Raw genomic sequence first — 18,622 nt, forward strand, 5'->3', positions numbered from 1 at the left:
ATGCGTGGGTTCTCTCCGGATACTCTGGCTTCCTCCCACAGTCCAAAGACATGCTTGTTAGGTTCATTGGTGACTCTAAGTTGCCCGTAGGTGTGAGCGTGAAAGGTTGTCTGACTCTGTGTGTCAGCTTTGTGACTGACTGGTGATCAGTCCAGGGTGTAACCCCGCCTCTCGCCTAATGACAGCTGGGATAGGCTCCAGCTCCCACCGCGACCCTGAACAAGATAAGTGGTACAGATAATGGATGGATAGTGTTCAGGTCATTTCCTATTACTTTGTTGTCATGATACAAAATACAAATGATATGTTAATATAGCACCAGTATATTAATCATAGTAAGTGGAACTTCTTCATCTGTTCTCTATGTTGCCTACAGCTCGTCACAGCTACAGCAGATACTGAAGCATGCATTTTTATTTGCACTTGATACCAGCATATCATGCCAGAGTGCTCTGCATTGGCCGGAAAAGTGTGCAATAGGAAAACTTGACAGGAAATACTTGGCAACAAACACTCAAACTTCCCGACCCTAATGGAGTTCGGGTCCAAACTAGAAGTCATAAGTCAACAAAACATAATGTGCTGTAAGAGTTAAGTTTATTGGTGGTACACCATATGAGCCTAAGTGAATGTAATAAGAAAATATCTTTGGCTGTGAAAAAAAGAGTCCTACATATAAACAAACATTTCAGTGTATGCTGTATTTTAGTCTTTTGTCAGTGCTTCACATTGACGTCAGACAGCCCTTTCCCTTGGCACTACGTTTTACTCTGCACAACGGCCCTGTATGCCTGCAGCACACGGTATCGGATCAGCTGTTTGGGTCAGCGGTTTGTAGAGGAAACAACAAATAATAGAAAATACAATATTATGGAAACGCTGAAGTGCTGTTCACAGTGGGGACTACAGGACATTGGGCCTCATGCAAGAAGCGATACACCAACAAATTTGCTTCATATTGCTGCTACATGCTTTGGCCATCCAGGCCTTACGCAGAGGGCGCACTTTGAGAGATTGCACAGATCTAATGTGAGATGGATGAATGGCTGCTGAGACTGCAGATTCCATCTTCATATTAAACCACGTATGTTTTATTTCAGAAAGCGTGTGTCCCTCGGCTGACACGGTATTCACAGCATCACAGATCTTTTGCCTTTGTTGCATTTGATGTACCTGTAACGCAGTTCTCAGGTTTTGGTGGCACCTAAGCCACAGAGCTTAAATGTACCTTAAAACAGCCTAAACATACCTTAAATCAGAGCCTAAAGACACCTTAAAACAGAGCCTAAGCCTAGCTTAAATCAGAGCCTAAAGATACCTTAAAACAGAGCCTAAAGCTACCTTAAATCAGAGCCTAAAAATACCTTAAAACAGAGCCTAAAGCTACCTTAAACCAGAGCCTAAAGATACCTTAAAATAGAGCCTAAAGCTACCTTAAATCAGAGCCTAAAGATACCTTAAAACAGAGCCTAAACATAACTTAAATCAGAGCCTAAAGATACCTTAAAACAGAGCCTAAAGCTACCTTAAATCAGAGCCTAAAGATACCTTAAAATAGAGCCTAAAGCTACCTTAAATCAGAGCCTAAAGATACCTTAAAACAGAGCCTAAACATACCTTAAAACAGAGGCTAAAGATACCTTAAAACCGAGCCTAAACATACCTTAAAACAGAGCCTAAACATACCATAAAACAGAGGCTAAAGATACCTTAAAACTGAGCCTAAACATACCTTAAAACAGAGCCTAACATACCTTAAAACAGAGCCTAAAGCTACCTTAAATCAGAGCCTAACGATACCTTAAAATAGAGCCTAAAGATACCTTAAAACAGAGCCTAAACATACCTTAAAACAGAGCCTAAAGCTACCTTAAATCAGAGCCTAACGATACCTTAAAATAGAGCCTAAAGATACCTTAAAACAGAGGCTAAAGCTACTTTATAGCAGATGCTGAGGGGTAACTCAAAGCAGGCGCTGAAGGATACCTTGTGCCTTTGTTTGAGAATCAGAAGGGTTGTGACAAAGAATCAATATTTGAAGACCTGAGGTTGTATGTGAATATGTACTGTATTTCTTCTATTCTACAAACTTTTCATCTTGACATTACTTTTATGAATCCCTTTGGGTTTAAATGTAAGGTTAAGAATAAAAAAAACAAAAAACACACAAAACAAACTCATGGTTGAAACTTGCTAGTTTGCTCTTTCACAGTTTGCTCTCTCAAACTTACAACACAAGACTTTTCAATTTGCAACTGTTCTGATTAGATTTTTGTTGATCTCTTAATTGCAAAAAAAGAAGGCCCAGGAGTTGGCACAAGTTAACAACTGATTGCCAGGTTTGTGGCTCCATCCCGGCCTCTCTTGTCCACACGTTGGAGCAAAATACAATATGTGCAATATGTTTGAGTGTCCATGAACGTGTATGAGATTGTGAAGCACCTTTCCCTTCTGGGGTTTATAAGTACCAGATCAGTGCTGTTTATTTTGTTTTTACTGCAGTGAGAACACGTTGTTCCTTTCCTCCTCCTTCCTGACTTTATACGTCCATTCTCTCTCAAGTCTAAAATAAAATCTACTTTAAATGTTTCTGATCATTACTTGACACAACTTGACTCCTTGGCCAAAGCTAGCTGATTTATCTGGGGTCTGAGTTAAAGATAAAAATCAACACTTCTTTATGGTTGTTAAAACAAACAAACTTTGTATATACACTGTGAAGTAAACAAATATTCCTGCCAACAGTATTAAAGGCATTGGCAAACAACAGTATTAATGGCATTGGAAACCTTGAGTTCAGTGTTTCAGGCAGCCTGCTTCCTTACTGGCTACATACAAAGATCTGGCAACACTGGCTGACTGTAACCAGCAACAATAGCCTTAAGCTAACCGTAACCACCTACACATAAGACTTACACTGGTGAAGCTAGAACATAGCCCATGGCTAAGAAGATTAATCGTTACATAATTTTTTTAAATATCTAAATGTATGTCAATTCATGTTAGAGTAATTATAATGCTGTATATTCTACATACTTCAATGTTGTAGGGAATGCTTGGTCAGCAGCACATTGACAGCTCAGTGTGTGAGTACAGTCCACATCTGCTCAATTTGTAAGAAGTTGTGAGATAACTTTTGTCATAATTTGGTATTTTAAGAGACGTTTTCGCTATCTGTGACTCTTTCAAACCACTTGCAAATACATAGCACTTGGGATCTGATAAACAAAGACTATTTTACTTCATAATCTGAGTAATTATATGGGCCTGAATCTTCTAGTAACTTATAAAAGAAAAAACAAATCGTTATTTGTATTTTTGCTGGAGCTTAAAGGGGCCATATCTTTTAAATGGATATTCTCATATTTTGCATGGGATTCACATGTTTGGTTTTTTATTGTTCACAGTGAAAAAGTGAAAACTGCATAATTCCGTGTTTTTCCAGAATGACATTTTTAAAAAGGCCACCTGAAATCAACCAATCGTCATTCATTGTCATTCACCTCAGGCTGCCTTCTTGCAGTAGCTTGTAGTCAAGATAGAAGTCGTCGTCAAGATTTCAACTTACCATCCTGATACCTCCTGGCGATTCTGGCTCGCACATAAAAGGCCGAATAACCGATCCTAGAGCAGTCATGTTTTCTACAACTTTGGACTAGCAGTCGTGTGTGCTGGGCTATGCTGTCACTCCAAATACTGTCAGCCAATCATGGTCTAAGGCCAAAAGTGCTTGTTCGTTTCAGGAGGAAGGAGAGGCTCTGAAAAATAATTCAATTAAAATATATCTACAATTTTTAAAACGAAACAAACTTTACCAACTTGATTCAAAAACACATTAGAATAATAGAAAATTGATTGCATAGTTAAAATATGTCCCCTTTAATTTTTTCAACTCAAGCAAGAAATTGGCCTCAACTGTTTTGCAAACGTTTGCCAGTGTTGAGATTCGCCTGATTCGATCCTAACTCCATAAAAAAAAACTAACATTGTAAAGGTGTTGCTAGTTTCATTTTGCATGAATACTTTACACAAATCTGCATCACGATGTAGTTATTTTGGGTTTATCATGCTATAATAAGATAGATCAGCAGACATGACTTAATAGACACAATGGAGACGGATAGAAAGGCGCTCCTCAACTTAAATGTAACCCTGGTATTTTGTGTCCATTCAAGAACTCCAGCTACCCAGCTGAGCCAAGGCTGACCTTGCTCGGTCATCAAACTGGGCACTGGCCAGCCTCAAGAAGCTGGAAGCAATAGTTAATTCTGATACAGTTCTTAAAGAAGGGAGCAAAATTAACTGAGCTATGAGCCCTTGATGACATTATGACACAAGAGTGTTTGAAAAGTATGAACAATCATGGTATAGCAAATATTTGCACGTTGGGTCATACCAGCTGGAATAAATACACTTGTCTTGACTTTTGGTTTACACACTGCATTATCAGCTCCCAGCCCCTAGGTAGGCAGGTTTACACTCAAGACAAAGATTAGTCATTAAAATGAATCTATAATGAGTCAGATTTGTTTTAGCCGTTTCAAGGCTTTTGTTTGAATGCTACGGAAACAAGAAGTGGTTAATTAAATATCTTTGTGGTGTGTCTTCAGGCTGTATAAGTCAGGTGCCAACTCACTCACCCACTGTCTAACCCGTGCTCTAACTCGCTCACTTGCTTCCACCCGAAAACTGCTTCTCTTTCAATTTCTTCACCTCCTTTTGGCAGGGCTGCTGCATTTGTTGATTGAGAGACCTTTGGAGGTTGTAAAGGCTACGTCGATTCCTCCATCCCCCTCACCTCCCTCGTCTCACGCTCTCTGCCTCCTCACTGTCACTTGCTTGGCTACATACTAACTTGCTGTGGGAGGATAATTAGTCAAAGTGATTTCCAAACACCCCCCACCCCACCCTCTCAGCCTCATCCCCTTTTGCTTGCATCTGCTTAGCACAGCTTGGCATGGAAGTCATGGAAATCTCACCACCCAGGCCATTTGTCTCTCCCTGTTTGACATGAGAATATAAATACACCAGATGCAATAGTCACAGTGAGTTTAAAGTTTGCATATGCCCTTTGGTGAGCGATCCACGAAGCAGGCAAAATTTGAAAAAACAAATGTAGTATGTACAGTACAGATAATAAAAGGAAGGAAACAATAAATTCAAACAATTATCCACCTGTTACTATAATACTGAGGAATGAGACTTACTGACTGAACTGCATTAATAATCTGCATGGGATAAGAGATGGAGACTGTGTCCTCGTAAAGCTTTTTAAATGCAGGCCAAGACTTCAGCCTTCGGGAAAGAGTAAATAAATACGATTAGAAAATAAATTAATATAAACAAACAGAGTCGCATATTTGCCATCCGCTAACAAATGATTGTTTACACATTCTGCGTGGTTGCTCATGCTTTAAATAGGAAAAGTCCAGCCTGAAACACTGCAATAAGTTTAAGGCCTCATTAAACTGCAGCTGTAAGCTATTGAGTAAACGGCTCTGTGATTGTGCTCTGTAAGAGAATGCAGGTGTTTGGACTCAAAGGATTCAGTGACTGTATCAGTGAGGTGGTTGATTTACTGAACATGTTTTGGGGGGCACGAGCAGGGTTAAGGTCCCGGTCGTGACTGTGACAACCTTTGTTCGCGTCTTGTCATTTCTCCGTTGTCCGCTCCGACTGTAAATTTTTATTTACCTTCAAGAAAACATATCAAGTAAGGCATTGTTTATTTTAAAACTGGATTAGTTTGATTGCCAACTTCAGACTTCCAACTTGTTCTGTGACATCATTTAAAAAGACAGCGTCTTTGTTACATCCTGAGATGTCAAAATGCTCTGGGAACAATTGAATAAAATAAAATCTAAACTGGCTGAGAAAGTATGTTATACTACATGAATTCCAAATTTAATAACCAACCTTGTAACATTTATTTCATTAATTTGAAGAATTGGATGTAATTGAACCAGAATTGAACTTGAATCAGCTGAATCAGGGACTATAAAACAAACCCAGTTGGTGATAATCCAACGTATGTGTGTGTGTGTGTGTGTGTGTGTGTGTGTGTGCCTGTGTGTGTGTTAAAAACGTTTTTTCGCAGTAATCGATTGTCTTAGAAAAGGCAGACAAAGCTTCTATCCTTAAATGTCTATAAGACATGCTATTCATCTGCAGTGTTTGAGTCTTTGAAAACTGTAATCCCATTCAGTGGATTTAAATGAAGAGCATGTACGTACAGTACGCTTTTATGTATGTGTGTGTGATCCAGAGTTCTTCTCCCACTCTCTGTTACAGTGCTGCTGTTAGGATAATTGAGGTCTTAAGTAAATCAATGTGTGAAAACCAATCCAGAGAAAAATCCTCTGCAATTGCACATTATTTCATTTGCAAACACAGCATTTGAAAGGAGGAAAGCTCGTGTGGTACAAAATGGTACATTTGATCAGTGATTAAGGAGGTTTCCGACTAAATACTTACTGATGCCCTGTTGTCTCGCTACAGCTCTACAGCTCCGTGGAGTTTGGGAGGAGGTGGCAACTGGTGCATGAGAGAGTGGCTCCCAATCGCTTCTACTGGTAAGTACAGAAATATGGACACTGTTGAACAAGTTGTGGCCAATAATAAATCCATCACATTTTATTTATATACCGCCAAATCAAGACCAAATTTATCCCAAGACACTTTACAAAAAGAGCAGGTCTAGACCGTACTCTTTTTTTCATATTATTTAGAGAGAGACCCAACATGAATCCACCACGAACAGAGCTTTGCAACATTTGGCAGCAGTGGCAGAAAAACTTTATTTTAACAGGCAGAAACCTTGAGCAGAACCAGACTCATGTTGAACATCTGCCTCGACTGGATGGGCCGAAAATGGGGAAAAAAACGGGATAAAGGGAGATGCAGGATAGAGACAGGCAAAGAGAGCAACAACAACATATGTTCTTGTTACATCAACAACAACAACAATAACAACAACAGATAATGCATACATAAAGAAGAATTGAAGATCTATAACTAAAATCCAATAATAGGCAATCTAATTGTCTTTGTGGTTGTTGTATAAGCATGCATAGAGCAGAAAAATGTTGGTCCCAACTATCTGGCATCCCTGCTGTAGTGTCTCAAATCAAATCAGATCTATCAAACAGAGACATCTTACCACCAAAACCTAAATGGGGTACACACTACAAGATAATTGTGGCGATTTTGGGCCCGATTCCGACAATCGTAAGCAAAGTCCCGATTTTTTTTATAATCTTGCCAGGTGTTCCTGTGGTGTGAGGTGTGTTAAGAGTGATTTTACTTCCCCCTGATCTTCTCGGAAGGCCGTCGTGGCCGCACCGATTTCAAATCGTAATAAATATTAAACATGATCCGATATCCTGTCGTGTGAGGGGAACCCTGAAGACAGCCGAGCATGCGCTCCGTGGATTGTCACGTGGAACGAAACAATAGCCAGCGGAGAAGCAAGCTGACGGATGATGATGGAAGCACAACAACCACAGCCATGGCAACAAGAGCAAACGGGGAGCATAAAGTAACATACAGCCCATGTTCACACTGTCTCCACCGCTTCACCCACAGTTTGTTCTTTGTCTTCTTGAATTTTCAGTAAAAAGTCCAAAAACTATCATCGCCAATTCCTCCTGCCCGTCATCCGCCATGTTTGTTATCTCTTTAAGTCTCGTTTGACTGCGAGAGATTAAGTGAGATTTCCAGTTGTGAGAGTCGGACTCTGGTTGTTGGATGGAATCTGTCAGTGTGTGCTGTGCTGTTTTGGCGTAATCATTGCTCTCCACATACTACAGGAGCAAAACTGTTAAATCTATGATTATATATCGTCATGTGTGGGCTCTCTCACATTTTCAACATCTGTTAAGATTTGAAAAATCTTTTAGTGTGGGCCAGGCGTTAGACACAATCTTCAGCCCTTAAGCTTTAACAACATCACATCAATGTACTGACCGACCTGCTGGGGAAACTTTTAAACCACAGACACTGATTATAAAATCATGTCTCTCCTTCAACTTGCTTATGCAAATTTATAAACAGCAATAGCTGGCTAGACTTAATGCTTGAGATCAGTCTAGTTAACTTCTTCCTTTTAAGGAGTTGAATTCAGAACTGTCGGCGAGAGTGTTTGCTCTCTGAAGATGGAAATCTGGATTTTGTACCAGGATGTAATTGTAAACAGACATTGTAATTAGTAAAAGTGCAGGCATTATTTGCAGCGACAGTTGTTACATAAACAGGCAAAGTAAACTGCAGTGGACTAGAGCCCTGAGTAATTGGAGTTTCTTGAGTTTCGACTAAGGGGACATATTTCTAGATACACTTTAGACGCCTATCAGTGGCTGCATTTACATTCACGCTTATTTGTGTTCTAATTGATACCTCTTCCATTAAAGGTCCATTTTGGATCAACTCTTATGTGTTTTCATGTTTTTGTGTCGTGTCTGTGTCTGTGTTTTTTGCCTTACTTGGCTGCAAAACAAATTTCCCCTCAGGGACAATAAAGTTGAAAGTTGACTATTTGCATAGCATGTGATGTATTATGGTCTGGTGTTTAAATAGAGCAGCACAGTAAACTGGAACAGCTGTTTGACATACCCAAAAGTGATGAACACATTTTGTTCCTGTAGGACTACATTTCAGCAAAGACCCATTCAGGAATATCTCTTTGGCATGTTTGATCAGCTCCCTGGAGATGGCTATCCATTTCCCAGTTTCAATATTACCAACTTTTCTTTTGATCGGTTTCAATACATCTGTACCTGTAGTTTCCTCATTGAGGTGTTAATATGACACGTTTTAGTGTGGGACTTTAAGGCCTCGTGTCGACTAAGCTAGTGAATGTAATGACCTTAACACCGAATGTCCTGGTCAGTCTGGGTCATTGTCTTTCCAGTAAGTGAGGAGCAGATGAGCTAGAGAGGTTTTTAAGACATCCATTATTAATGTGTCTGACATGCGTGATCCTCCCCTGCGGCAGACAGTTACATTATGTAACCGACAGATTCAACTGTGGAGAGAGCCTTAAAAATAATGTCTGGGTGCAATGAGAGTATCATAATCCTTTGAGATGAATATGCAACTATATGAAAAGAAATAATCTACTGGTTGCCCTAAGTGAGGCTTTTAAAGGGAAATTATGTGTCCATCTGGAACTGTTACAACGTCGTTTGAATTCTTTCAGATGGAGATTCCCATCACCTTTAACTGTTAAATTTAACATTATTGTTCCCTGATCTACCATCCTTTTCTCTGCTAAATGATCTCACCACCACCACAAAGGGCAGGTCCAACCTCATGTCCTGCTTCTATACACTAACTAACATTTAACAAAAAGCTTCACCCCAACAAACTGCAGTGGAACTGTCAGGGTAACAAGCAGGGCAGCCAGGAGTGAAGGGAGCCTGGAGGGCTGATGCTGCAGAAGCTGTCAGAGATCTATTTTTGGGATGCAGACTGCGTGGTAGGTGTGGTAGTCCTGGTAATGAGGCTGCAGAGGAAGCTTATGTCTGCTGTGCATGTGTCCACCAAACATGTAAAGAAGATGAAGATTTGTAAGCGCATTTGGTCAACCTGAGCGGTGCTTGCTCGCACTGCGCAGGTCTGTTGTGTAAGGCACAAACTTTTACAAACTCCACCACATTCAGTCATAATCAGTTTGTGAGCTAAGTCAGTGTGCAGCCATGAAATGTTTTGCATATGACACGACAAATCGGTACAAAAACATCTGCAGCGGCTTGTATGCTGTATTTTGACAAGCACCATTTCATAAGTCACATTTTTTCCACCTGTTCTGACATTTAGTCTTTTCAGAGACTATGCAGCTGTCCAAACCTGTGTCATACATTCACAAAGACACGACTGAGACGCTGAGTTTTGCCTCCCATCACTGCGCGGTGAAAAGTTTAAACAAACCATAAAGCTCCTCTAACTCAAAGACTTATTCTTTGCCTGTCTCACACTGTTCTTGGGTACCTGAATGGATTATTCAGTGGAAATGGAAATGTGGTGCGGATTAAGTAGGCCATCCTATTCACAGCTGTGTTTCATCTGGGAAATCACCAATACTACCAATATGTATAATGATGAGAAGCTTTGGTGGTCTCTGACTGTCTCACTCTGTCTGCTTCTCATTCCCCTTGCACAGACCCCCTTCATTTCTACCTCCATTCATGTGTGTGTGTGTGTGTGTGTGTGTGTGTGTGCTACCTGTCGACACATTCGCTTTTTCTCTTTCTCTCCCCCATGTGTCTCCACCTCCCTGTTCTCTCCCACTCGATGTGTGCGCTGTCTTTGCTTCTCCTCTGATCCCCCAGTCTTTTTAATACATATTTAATGCCGTAATGATTATATGCTATTCCATCTGTGGACATCCCTACTGTAGCGAGAAAAATCAATGGCTTTTCCTCTCTAATGATGTCAGGAAACATCTTCTCCCATCTGTCTGGGGGGAAAAGGACCTTCCGGAGGCTCTAAACATTTAAATTGCACAGTAAACCTGAGGTCCTTTTTCCTTACACTTTAAACTGCCTTCCACAATAAAGACATAGGCAGAGTAATTCCTGCGGCTGATTCCTGCTGATGTTTACCACAGCTGTCATAGCACTTTACTGAACTTCTCTGTGGTTATTAATGTGTCTGACTTTGCACTATACATTCTCTCAAGTCAGTCATTATCCAGGTAGGTGGCATCTGCCCGAAGGCAAAGACCAATGGTGATGCTCCTGAAACACATTTGTCTGCCTTTCAGGTCGAAAATGGGTTTGGACAAAGAGCCGGGCTTAATCCACCTGGAAACCAGCATCTCTGAAGGACGTGAGTAATTGAATTCCGAGTTCAGCTCTCCATTTTCTCCTGTCTTTGTACTGTATTGTGAGCATTGTGTTAAAGTAGAGAGGAATTGGGAGTTGTGTGGACAATTCCACTGGGGGTAATGCAAAGGGACAGCGGAAATGGCCGAGTCTGGGGACACACAATGACAATGGAGAGAAAAGTAATGCATATATTAGAATGCTTTTAAAAGCAAGTGATTTAGCTCAGTGGGGTTGTCGTACATATATAGAGATATCACTCATCCTCCTGAACGACAATGACCACTGGGATATTATGGGTTGATGTATTATAGTATTTGACTTAATTTGCTTTTTGAGTCTGATGTCAAAATTTGTAGAGACGTCTTTTTTTTTTAAAACTTTTATTCTATTATTGCTTCATTTCATTATTAACATTGGTTTCTCTTTAGGCAACTGAATACTTACATTGTCAAGACTTTGTTTTAACTGTTAATATTTGTCACTTGTCAAACTTGTACGCTTGTAAAATGTATATGTAAAGGAAGTCCGAAGATTTTACACATAAAAGTCAGTTACTGGTCGCGTGGAGGGAAATTCTACCAGCTGACGAGATACCACAACACATCCAAATACAACAACATCAAATATGATAATACAACCGGAAAAAACAAAACAACCAAATCTGACAACACAACTAGACACGAAAACACAACGAAATACGCAACACAACCATACTTGCACAGCCAATTACACAAGAACAAAACACTGCCTCTTTGACTTCAACCAGTCCTTTTTTATCAGTTGAGCCACATGATTTTCTGAAGTGTCACACAAAATGAGCACTCAATATTGTATAATTCAATAACATTGCAAAGTAATAATGCCATAATATTATTGTTTCTGTCACCATCCCAGAAGCCTTCAGAGTATCAGTGCCAACGCTCTCTGTGGCCAACACAATTGAGAAAGCCAATAATACAAACACACATAGCAAACATCAGTAGTGTCAGATGTTACGGTCACACAGCCAGAGACTATCACTATTGATCATGTGTACGTGGAGGAAGCCGACATATATTTGGCAGGGGCTAACATGTGGAGACAGGCTCCCTCCCGGCGCTGCGATTGAAGGCAAAGAAAGCAATTGGCCTTTCTGGTCATCTGTCTTCCCTTCCATCCGGCTCCTCCCTTATTGGGTCCGCTTTATTGACACGAGTAATGTAGGAAGCCAAAAGAGGCCGCTTAGCTCAGGGTGAAGGCTGCCTTTCTTCATTGGCCAATACCATTGCTGATGCCATTGCTTGACGTGTGTGTATCTGTGTCTCTGTGTGTGTGTGTGTGTGAGCAGAGGCACTGTATGTCACCTGCAAGCTGCAGAACTGCACGGATGCCAACAAGGGCAAACCATTCCCTGGCTACATTGACCCCAATTCTCTGGTGGTGCAAGATGAGTATGTGTTTGTCCAGGTAGGTAATTGTCCAGTTTGCTCAGTGAAAAGCATTAGAGCAGTGTATGAGGCAGAAAGTGTGAGGATTTTACAGGACATTTTTCAAGGTCATTCTCAGAGAGGGGCTATCAGTGCAGCTTTCTTGGCCCCTGTGCTGGTGAAAAATTCTTTATCTGTTTTTTATGTGTCTCCAAAATGTTTTTCACTCAACGGTATCATCACCTTAAGGTGTCAACGGCGGGGCGGCCAATCTACTACGTGTCTGCTAAAAGAGATGTCTTTACACCCATGAAGCTGCCCAAGTACACCCTGCCCAAGGTAACAAGAACTCTGCCTCATTAAAACTCAGCGAACATGAACAGATACTCATCACATCCTGATGATTAACAAATAATTACCAAATCCTTCCTAATGGTTTAAATCATGGGTCACCAACAACAAAACCATTTCAGTGTAGTTGAATGTGCAGCGCAATCTGTATTCAAAGGCACATTAAATGCTTCCAGCAGCTCTGTTTGGTATGCTGGCTAAAGTTGCAGTGAGGCGCCCATTCATGGCTGGCTCTGCGTGACACTCCCTTTGTTATTTATGGGCAAATCAAGGCCAGAAGTAACTCTCACAGTGTATCCAGAATTGTTATTCCGTGCTGCTTGGTGTGCGCACGGCCTCGCTTGTCACGTCCCCATTGACAATTAAACATGTTTTATTCAATCAAGCCCCAGGCGCCCTGGTTGCTGTCGGCTCACTGCAAGGTGTTACTGGCACAGTCAGAGGTAGATGAAGCACACAAGCGAACAGCATGGCCTCAGCTGCATAATCTCTGCCCAATAAACCTGACATAGTGTTAATGATTGTAGTATCCTCTTAGTTATTATACGTGAACACAGAAGATCAAGCACCTCTGATCGTTGAGCGTGATTATTCCCAGCAGGAGAGCAAGAAAAATCTTAAAGTTGGTGTATTTCTCATCGGGATAAGAGGATGTTTTTGATTCTAAAGAGCAAATTAAAGCTTTCACAAACAAAGCTCTTCACGTTCACCTTTAAGAGGTGCATTTAAAGATCATATTTAAAAGAAAGTTTTTCACTTTAAGTTTTAAATAACAATGACAACAATGTAAAAACAGTTCTCGGTATCATTAAATACACCATCAGTGTATTGCTGCCACCATTGAAAAAAATAGTGCTGCTTGGTTTTTAGTTATTACAAGATAATTACTCATTTATATAGGATAATATTATTATGTTATTACACACATATTTTTTTTCCATTATGCAATCCCTTTCGAAGAGAAACTTTCTTGTTGTTAGAACTAGAAATGCACAATATTAGATTTTTTACATATTAGATATGTTCATATCGACAACTCATTTTGCAGATTGCTGATGCAGATAGAGGCGTATATTTTTCACCCAATTGCACAGAGCATCAAATTTCTTCTGTAGTTGATTAAACATTTTGGTATGCCTATTGTGGTGGCCAAAGGGAAAGGAAAGTTCAATGTGTGTAATAACATAATATTACAAACATAAGAAATTGTCTTGTAAAAACAAAAAAAATGAGCAGCATAGTTTTTATTTTGCAATGATGGAAGCAAAACCCTGATGTGATGTGTTTAAAGTGATTGAGCCTATGGCCCACTGATGAAAGCCTTTGCATCTGCAGTATTACAGATTGGGTTTCTGTGGCGACTTTCGTGGAAAACATCACAAGCGGCGCCCAGTTAGTGACGTGTTTTCCATCAGCCAGCAGTGGTTGGTCTGCCAGAGAGGGTAGGCGGAGCTAAGCGGCTGCTTTTCCGGTCTCTGCAAGTGTTGCAAGTAAACGTTAATCTACTATGGCTGAACAAACTAAGAAAAGATGGATGACTACAGATACAACTTAAAAAATAAGTGAAAATCCAAAGAAAAAGAAACAAATTGGACGCTCAGATGAAGCAAACAGTCTAAAAAGGAAAGTGACCATCAGCGAGGAAAATCAAGAGTTACAACCGGAGCCAACCGTGGGCGTCGTACATGCAGCACTGTTATCTGGGAAGTGTGCGCCTGCATGTACCGTTTATTGCCATAGGTGCCGTCAAAGAGAACAAAACTAAGATTATATATGTACAGAACTGTCTTTTTTAAATATTGTTTTCATTGTTATTTCAATTTAAAGACAAAAACCTGAATGAATATGCTCTCTCCATTTATATGCTTTCCAAAATGTACACATTAACTAAACAAAATAACAAAAACACTCATTTTTAGAAGTGCATTCTGCCACCCAGTGTAGTTAATGGCTACTCGTGCCTGTAATTAAAGCGTCACATTCTCAACCTGTCATATCGGCACAAATGTTTGGAGCTGATGCTGTTGTTTAATTATATTAATATGTTGTTAAACTGAAGACAGGGCGTTATTACTCTGCATCCCCAGTAGCAACATATATCTTTATCTTTCCTGATACACATCTTAGTAAACCAAGAAACATTTCTCCCACCACCACAGCACGAGAGCAAGGTGAGAAAATGTCACACAAAGCCTGCACATAAAACAACAACAGGATAAAAGAGGACAAACCACTGTGTAACATGACAGAGTTATTTTTTGTATCACTGTAAGCCTATCCTTATTGATGTTACCTTTCTGCCAGGACCTGCATGTGATCAGCACAGATGAAAACCGGGTGGTTGCAGCTGTGCAGGAGTGGAACCAGAATGAAACATATAACCTGTACGTGTCGGACACGTCGGGGGTCTACTACACGCTGGCTCTGGAGAACGTGGTCAGCAGCATGGGCCTTGAGGGCAACGTCATGGTTGACCTCTATGAGGTAAGTGAATAAATGAATGTTCTTCTAGCAAGTTATATGACATATTTTTTTTACAAAATTGTGTGTCGAAATGACTCATAGAACAAAAACTTTTGGAATCGATCCATTAGATGCCTCCGCTGTAGCCGCGATACGGCCGCAATAGCCGCAACATAATCCCCTGGGGCAACTGCGCCCAATCAAAGTACGTCCACTAAAAGTGCTTGTTTTTGCCACTGACAGGCTCAGATTGTTACTCCAGGTGTCCGACAACATTACGGAAATTATCCCTACAAAGATCGTCTTTTTTTAAAGAGTGAGATCCTTTTTGTGTAACCAGAAACAGAAGTCTCGCTCTAAAATCCCGCGGCTGGTGAGAAGTTATCTGAGCAGGATGGTGGTTCAAATGCCTCATCTTCATCGTCGATCAGGTAAATATTCAGCCATGGTTTTTGAAATATATTCTTGCTGGCAGTCCTCAAAACAAATCCTCTCTCCAACTCTAACTCACGTTTCCACCGTCCTGTTCAGTTAACTTCTCACCAGCCGCGGGATTTCAGAGTGAGACTTCTCCTTGAGCGAGACTTCTGTTTCTGGTTTCACAAAAAGGATCTCACTCTTTAAAAAAAGGATGATCTTTGTAGGGATCATTTCCTTAAAGTTGTCGGACACCTGGAGTAACAATCTGAGCCTGTCAGTGGAATCCAAAAGTTTTTGTTCCAGAGTCATTTCGACACCCAAATTTGTAAAAAAAAATAGGGCCCAGGTTTAAAAAATACCAATCTTCTCCTTTAAGAGGACTAAAGTACTATGTCCATGAGGCCTACCATCCCCCACCCTGACTCTACCTCCTTTCAAGTCTGCAATATTTATTTTAGCCAGTTTCTCCATTTTAAACAGTTTCATACAAAGGCCCGCTTGATGAGTGCCTAGCCAGCAACTTTATTATGAAGACTGATCAATATTTCAGAGCTTGGAGGCAGAGATGATGGAACATACTTGTTTTGTCATTTTGGAAAGGAACCCAGCTGCTGTAGGCCTACAGTCTTCAGAGCACATTGTGTGAATATGAAGCAGCTTCAAAGTGCTGACATCAACAAAGGCAAGGGGAGATTGTGCCAGGGATATAGATTTTTTGGGAGGCTGAGATTATTTCTTTCTTTGATGAATAACTGCAAAACTCAAAATGTACCTAATGCCAAAAGAAAAAAGAAGTACGTTTAGAGCTAATGTTGAGCCTCTGGAACTGAAAGCTGTGATTTTTAAAAAAAGAAATATCGGCACCAAACGTGGGATACAATTTTATCTGTGAATCAAATAATTAAGCTGTTGATGATGCTGCTCATGTCTCTCTGTGGCGATAAAATCAAATCCACTGTCTTGATTGGGGTCGCCACCCAAAACGTCTGATATGCTAAATCTCTCCTCCAAGGGAGATTGAAGTATCTGTCAATTACTAAAGTGGAGTTGCATTGCTTGATGCGACTGTCACTGACTCAGTTCAGTATCCCTGAGCTATTCCTAAGGGCCTGCAACAAGGAGTCAGATTCATTTAAGACACACATTGATTACTCAAAAGTCCCCCTGGCAGTCGATCATTTCCCACTCAGTGTTTGTAGCTGTATTCGGAATACAGAAGAGGTAAGTGTGTGTGGCTGCATCGCCTCAGGGTGTGTGATTTGCTTCGCCGTGCATTGCATTCACTCTCTGCGACGTGACTCGACATATGAAAATGCTGAATAACTTGTGAAGCTTACATCTGTTTTCATGATTTCTCTTCCTAATTTCCCAGGTAGCAGGAATAAAGGGGATGTTCCTTGCCAACAAAAAGACAGACAACCAAGTGAAGACACACATCACCTACAACAGAGGCAGAGACTGGAGGTTACTGCAGGCCCCGAGCAAAGACCTGAGGGGCAACAGCGTTCACTGTGTGCTGGTGAGTGTCTGGGTATCTGTGAGTCCGCCGCGTTCATACGTGTTTTTTATTTGTGTGCTTCCATCAAAGAAAGGCCTTGACAGGAGTTGACTGATCCCAGCAGCAATGAGGGGCCGCGCTCGGAAAGAGCAGCGCCCGTCAAAGCTGAGTGCTCTGAGGCTGCTGAGCTGAAAGGTCAGCCATTTTGATTCAGTCCAATAAGCTGACCTCCCATTTAAGAAACAGAGAGAAAGAGGTGTCAGACAGAGACGCAGAGAATTCTTTTTTCATCTTTCTTTCCTCCTGAAAGAATCTCAGAGTCGAGTGCTTCTCATAGTCGAGCTGTGTTATCACTCAAAAACCAAAGTTAGGACAAATAAAGCAAAGATCCTAACTTTGTCTTTTTAACCCTTTAAACACAGAGCTCTGGGTGGCTGCAGGAGAATGTTGCTTTGGCGTGATGCAGTTTTTAAGAATCTAGAATGAAAACTACAAAAGCTAAAGCCTTTATTCATTTTGAAGCTGAAAGCTAAGACTTACATCTTTCACATCATAACGTTGTACTTTCAGAATCAGAATCGGTTTTATTGGCCAAGTATGTCGGCACATACAAGGAATTTGACTCCGGTATTTTCTTTACTCTCTATGTACAGACACAAACTGACATCACTTAAAACAAGGACAGGTTAGACAAGGTAACAGACACTTAGACACTAAAAACTAAAACTACTTTATACAGGCTTATATACAAATATATGGATACAAATATGTATTACAAAGTATTGATATATACATATATGTAAATATACATACATACATTATTAAAAAATAACAACAATAGTCAATGAACAGTGCAAAGGTGCAGAGATAAACATATTTCATCGGTGATGTCATTATATTTCCTTACATGCAGAGTAAAACTAGTGATAACATGTAGGCCGCCGTGAACTGGACATGGGAGATTTCTGTTTGCACAGTTCTGTTCAAATTGATCCAAAATAAATAACTGCAAAAGGTAAAACATTTATAATTTTTTTGCAACACAAAGCAAAGGCTTCTCGCTCCTGTACGTTTTACTGAAGATGACATTACATGATGTAAAGTGCAGTGTGTCAGTGGATGGAAGGGGGCAGCTGTGATGTGGCAGTGTGTATTAGTTGTTTGCATGATTATGCTTCAGTTGGTCTTTAAAAACAAAATAGCGAGAGCTTATACTCGGGAAGCTTTAGGTTTTACTGATTTCATGAAGCACTTCATGAAAGACATTTTGGAGAGAGAGCATCACTATAAATAAAAGTACCAATGCAGAGACTACATTTATATTGCAGATTAAACTATACAGTTACTTTGCACTCTGCTTATAAAAATGTAAATGTGTCAAGAGTGCAAATATCTTATTGGCTGTAAGGAAATATTCTGTACACGTTTCACTTTCAGCATGATTTTGGATGAATATGTTTTATGTATTATTAAACCATCTCTGATATAAATATGTCAGATTTCTGTTTTTTAATTCAAAAACAATTTCAATACTTTTATCAACGGTTGTGATTCCTTGACTTCCACTACCTTTAACATAGGATGTACGGATTCTCGGGATAAGAAGCATTTGTAAATCCTCCAAAAGATGACGTATCATAACATAAAATACTAATGTG

The 18,622-nt window shown here is 40.3% G+C and overlaps 1 protein-coding gene across 1 annotated transcript in view; it reads left to right on the forward strand.

Moving 5' to 3' along the window:
* The window catches only part of sorcs1 (sortilin-related VPS10 domain containing receptor 1), a 185,597-nt gene that overhangs the window by 124,883 nt on the left and 42,092 nt on the right, over positions 1–18,622 (forward strand). The window contains exons 5-10 of the mRNA XM_069676808.1: positions 6,499–6,572; positions 10,763–10,827; positions 12,154–12,272; positions 12,482–12,571; positions 14,888–15,067; positions 16,839–16,985. Coding sequence (XP_069532909.1) covers positions 6,499–6,572; positions 10,763–10,827; positions 12,154–12,272; positions 12,482–12,571; positions 14,888–15,067; positions 16,839–16,985 — 675 coding nt within the window. The remainder of the gene's footprint in view (positions 1–6,498; positions 6,573–10,762; positions 10,828–12,153; positions 12,273–12,481; positions 12,572–14,887; positions 15,068–16,838; positions 16,986–18,622) is intronic.

Source organism: Semicossyphus pulcher, unplaced genomic scaffold, assembly GCF_022749685.1.
Source record: "Semicossyphus pulcher isolate SPU_LCO1_2020_fin unplaced genomic scaffold, fSemPul1.0.p SCAF_27, whole genome shotgun sequence".
NCBI lineage: Eukaryota > Metazoa > Chordata > Actinopteri > Labriformes > Labridae > Semicossyphus > Semicossyphus pulcher.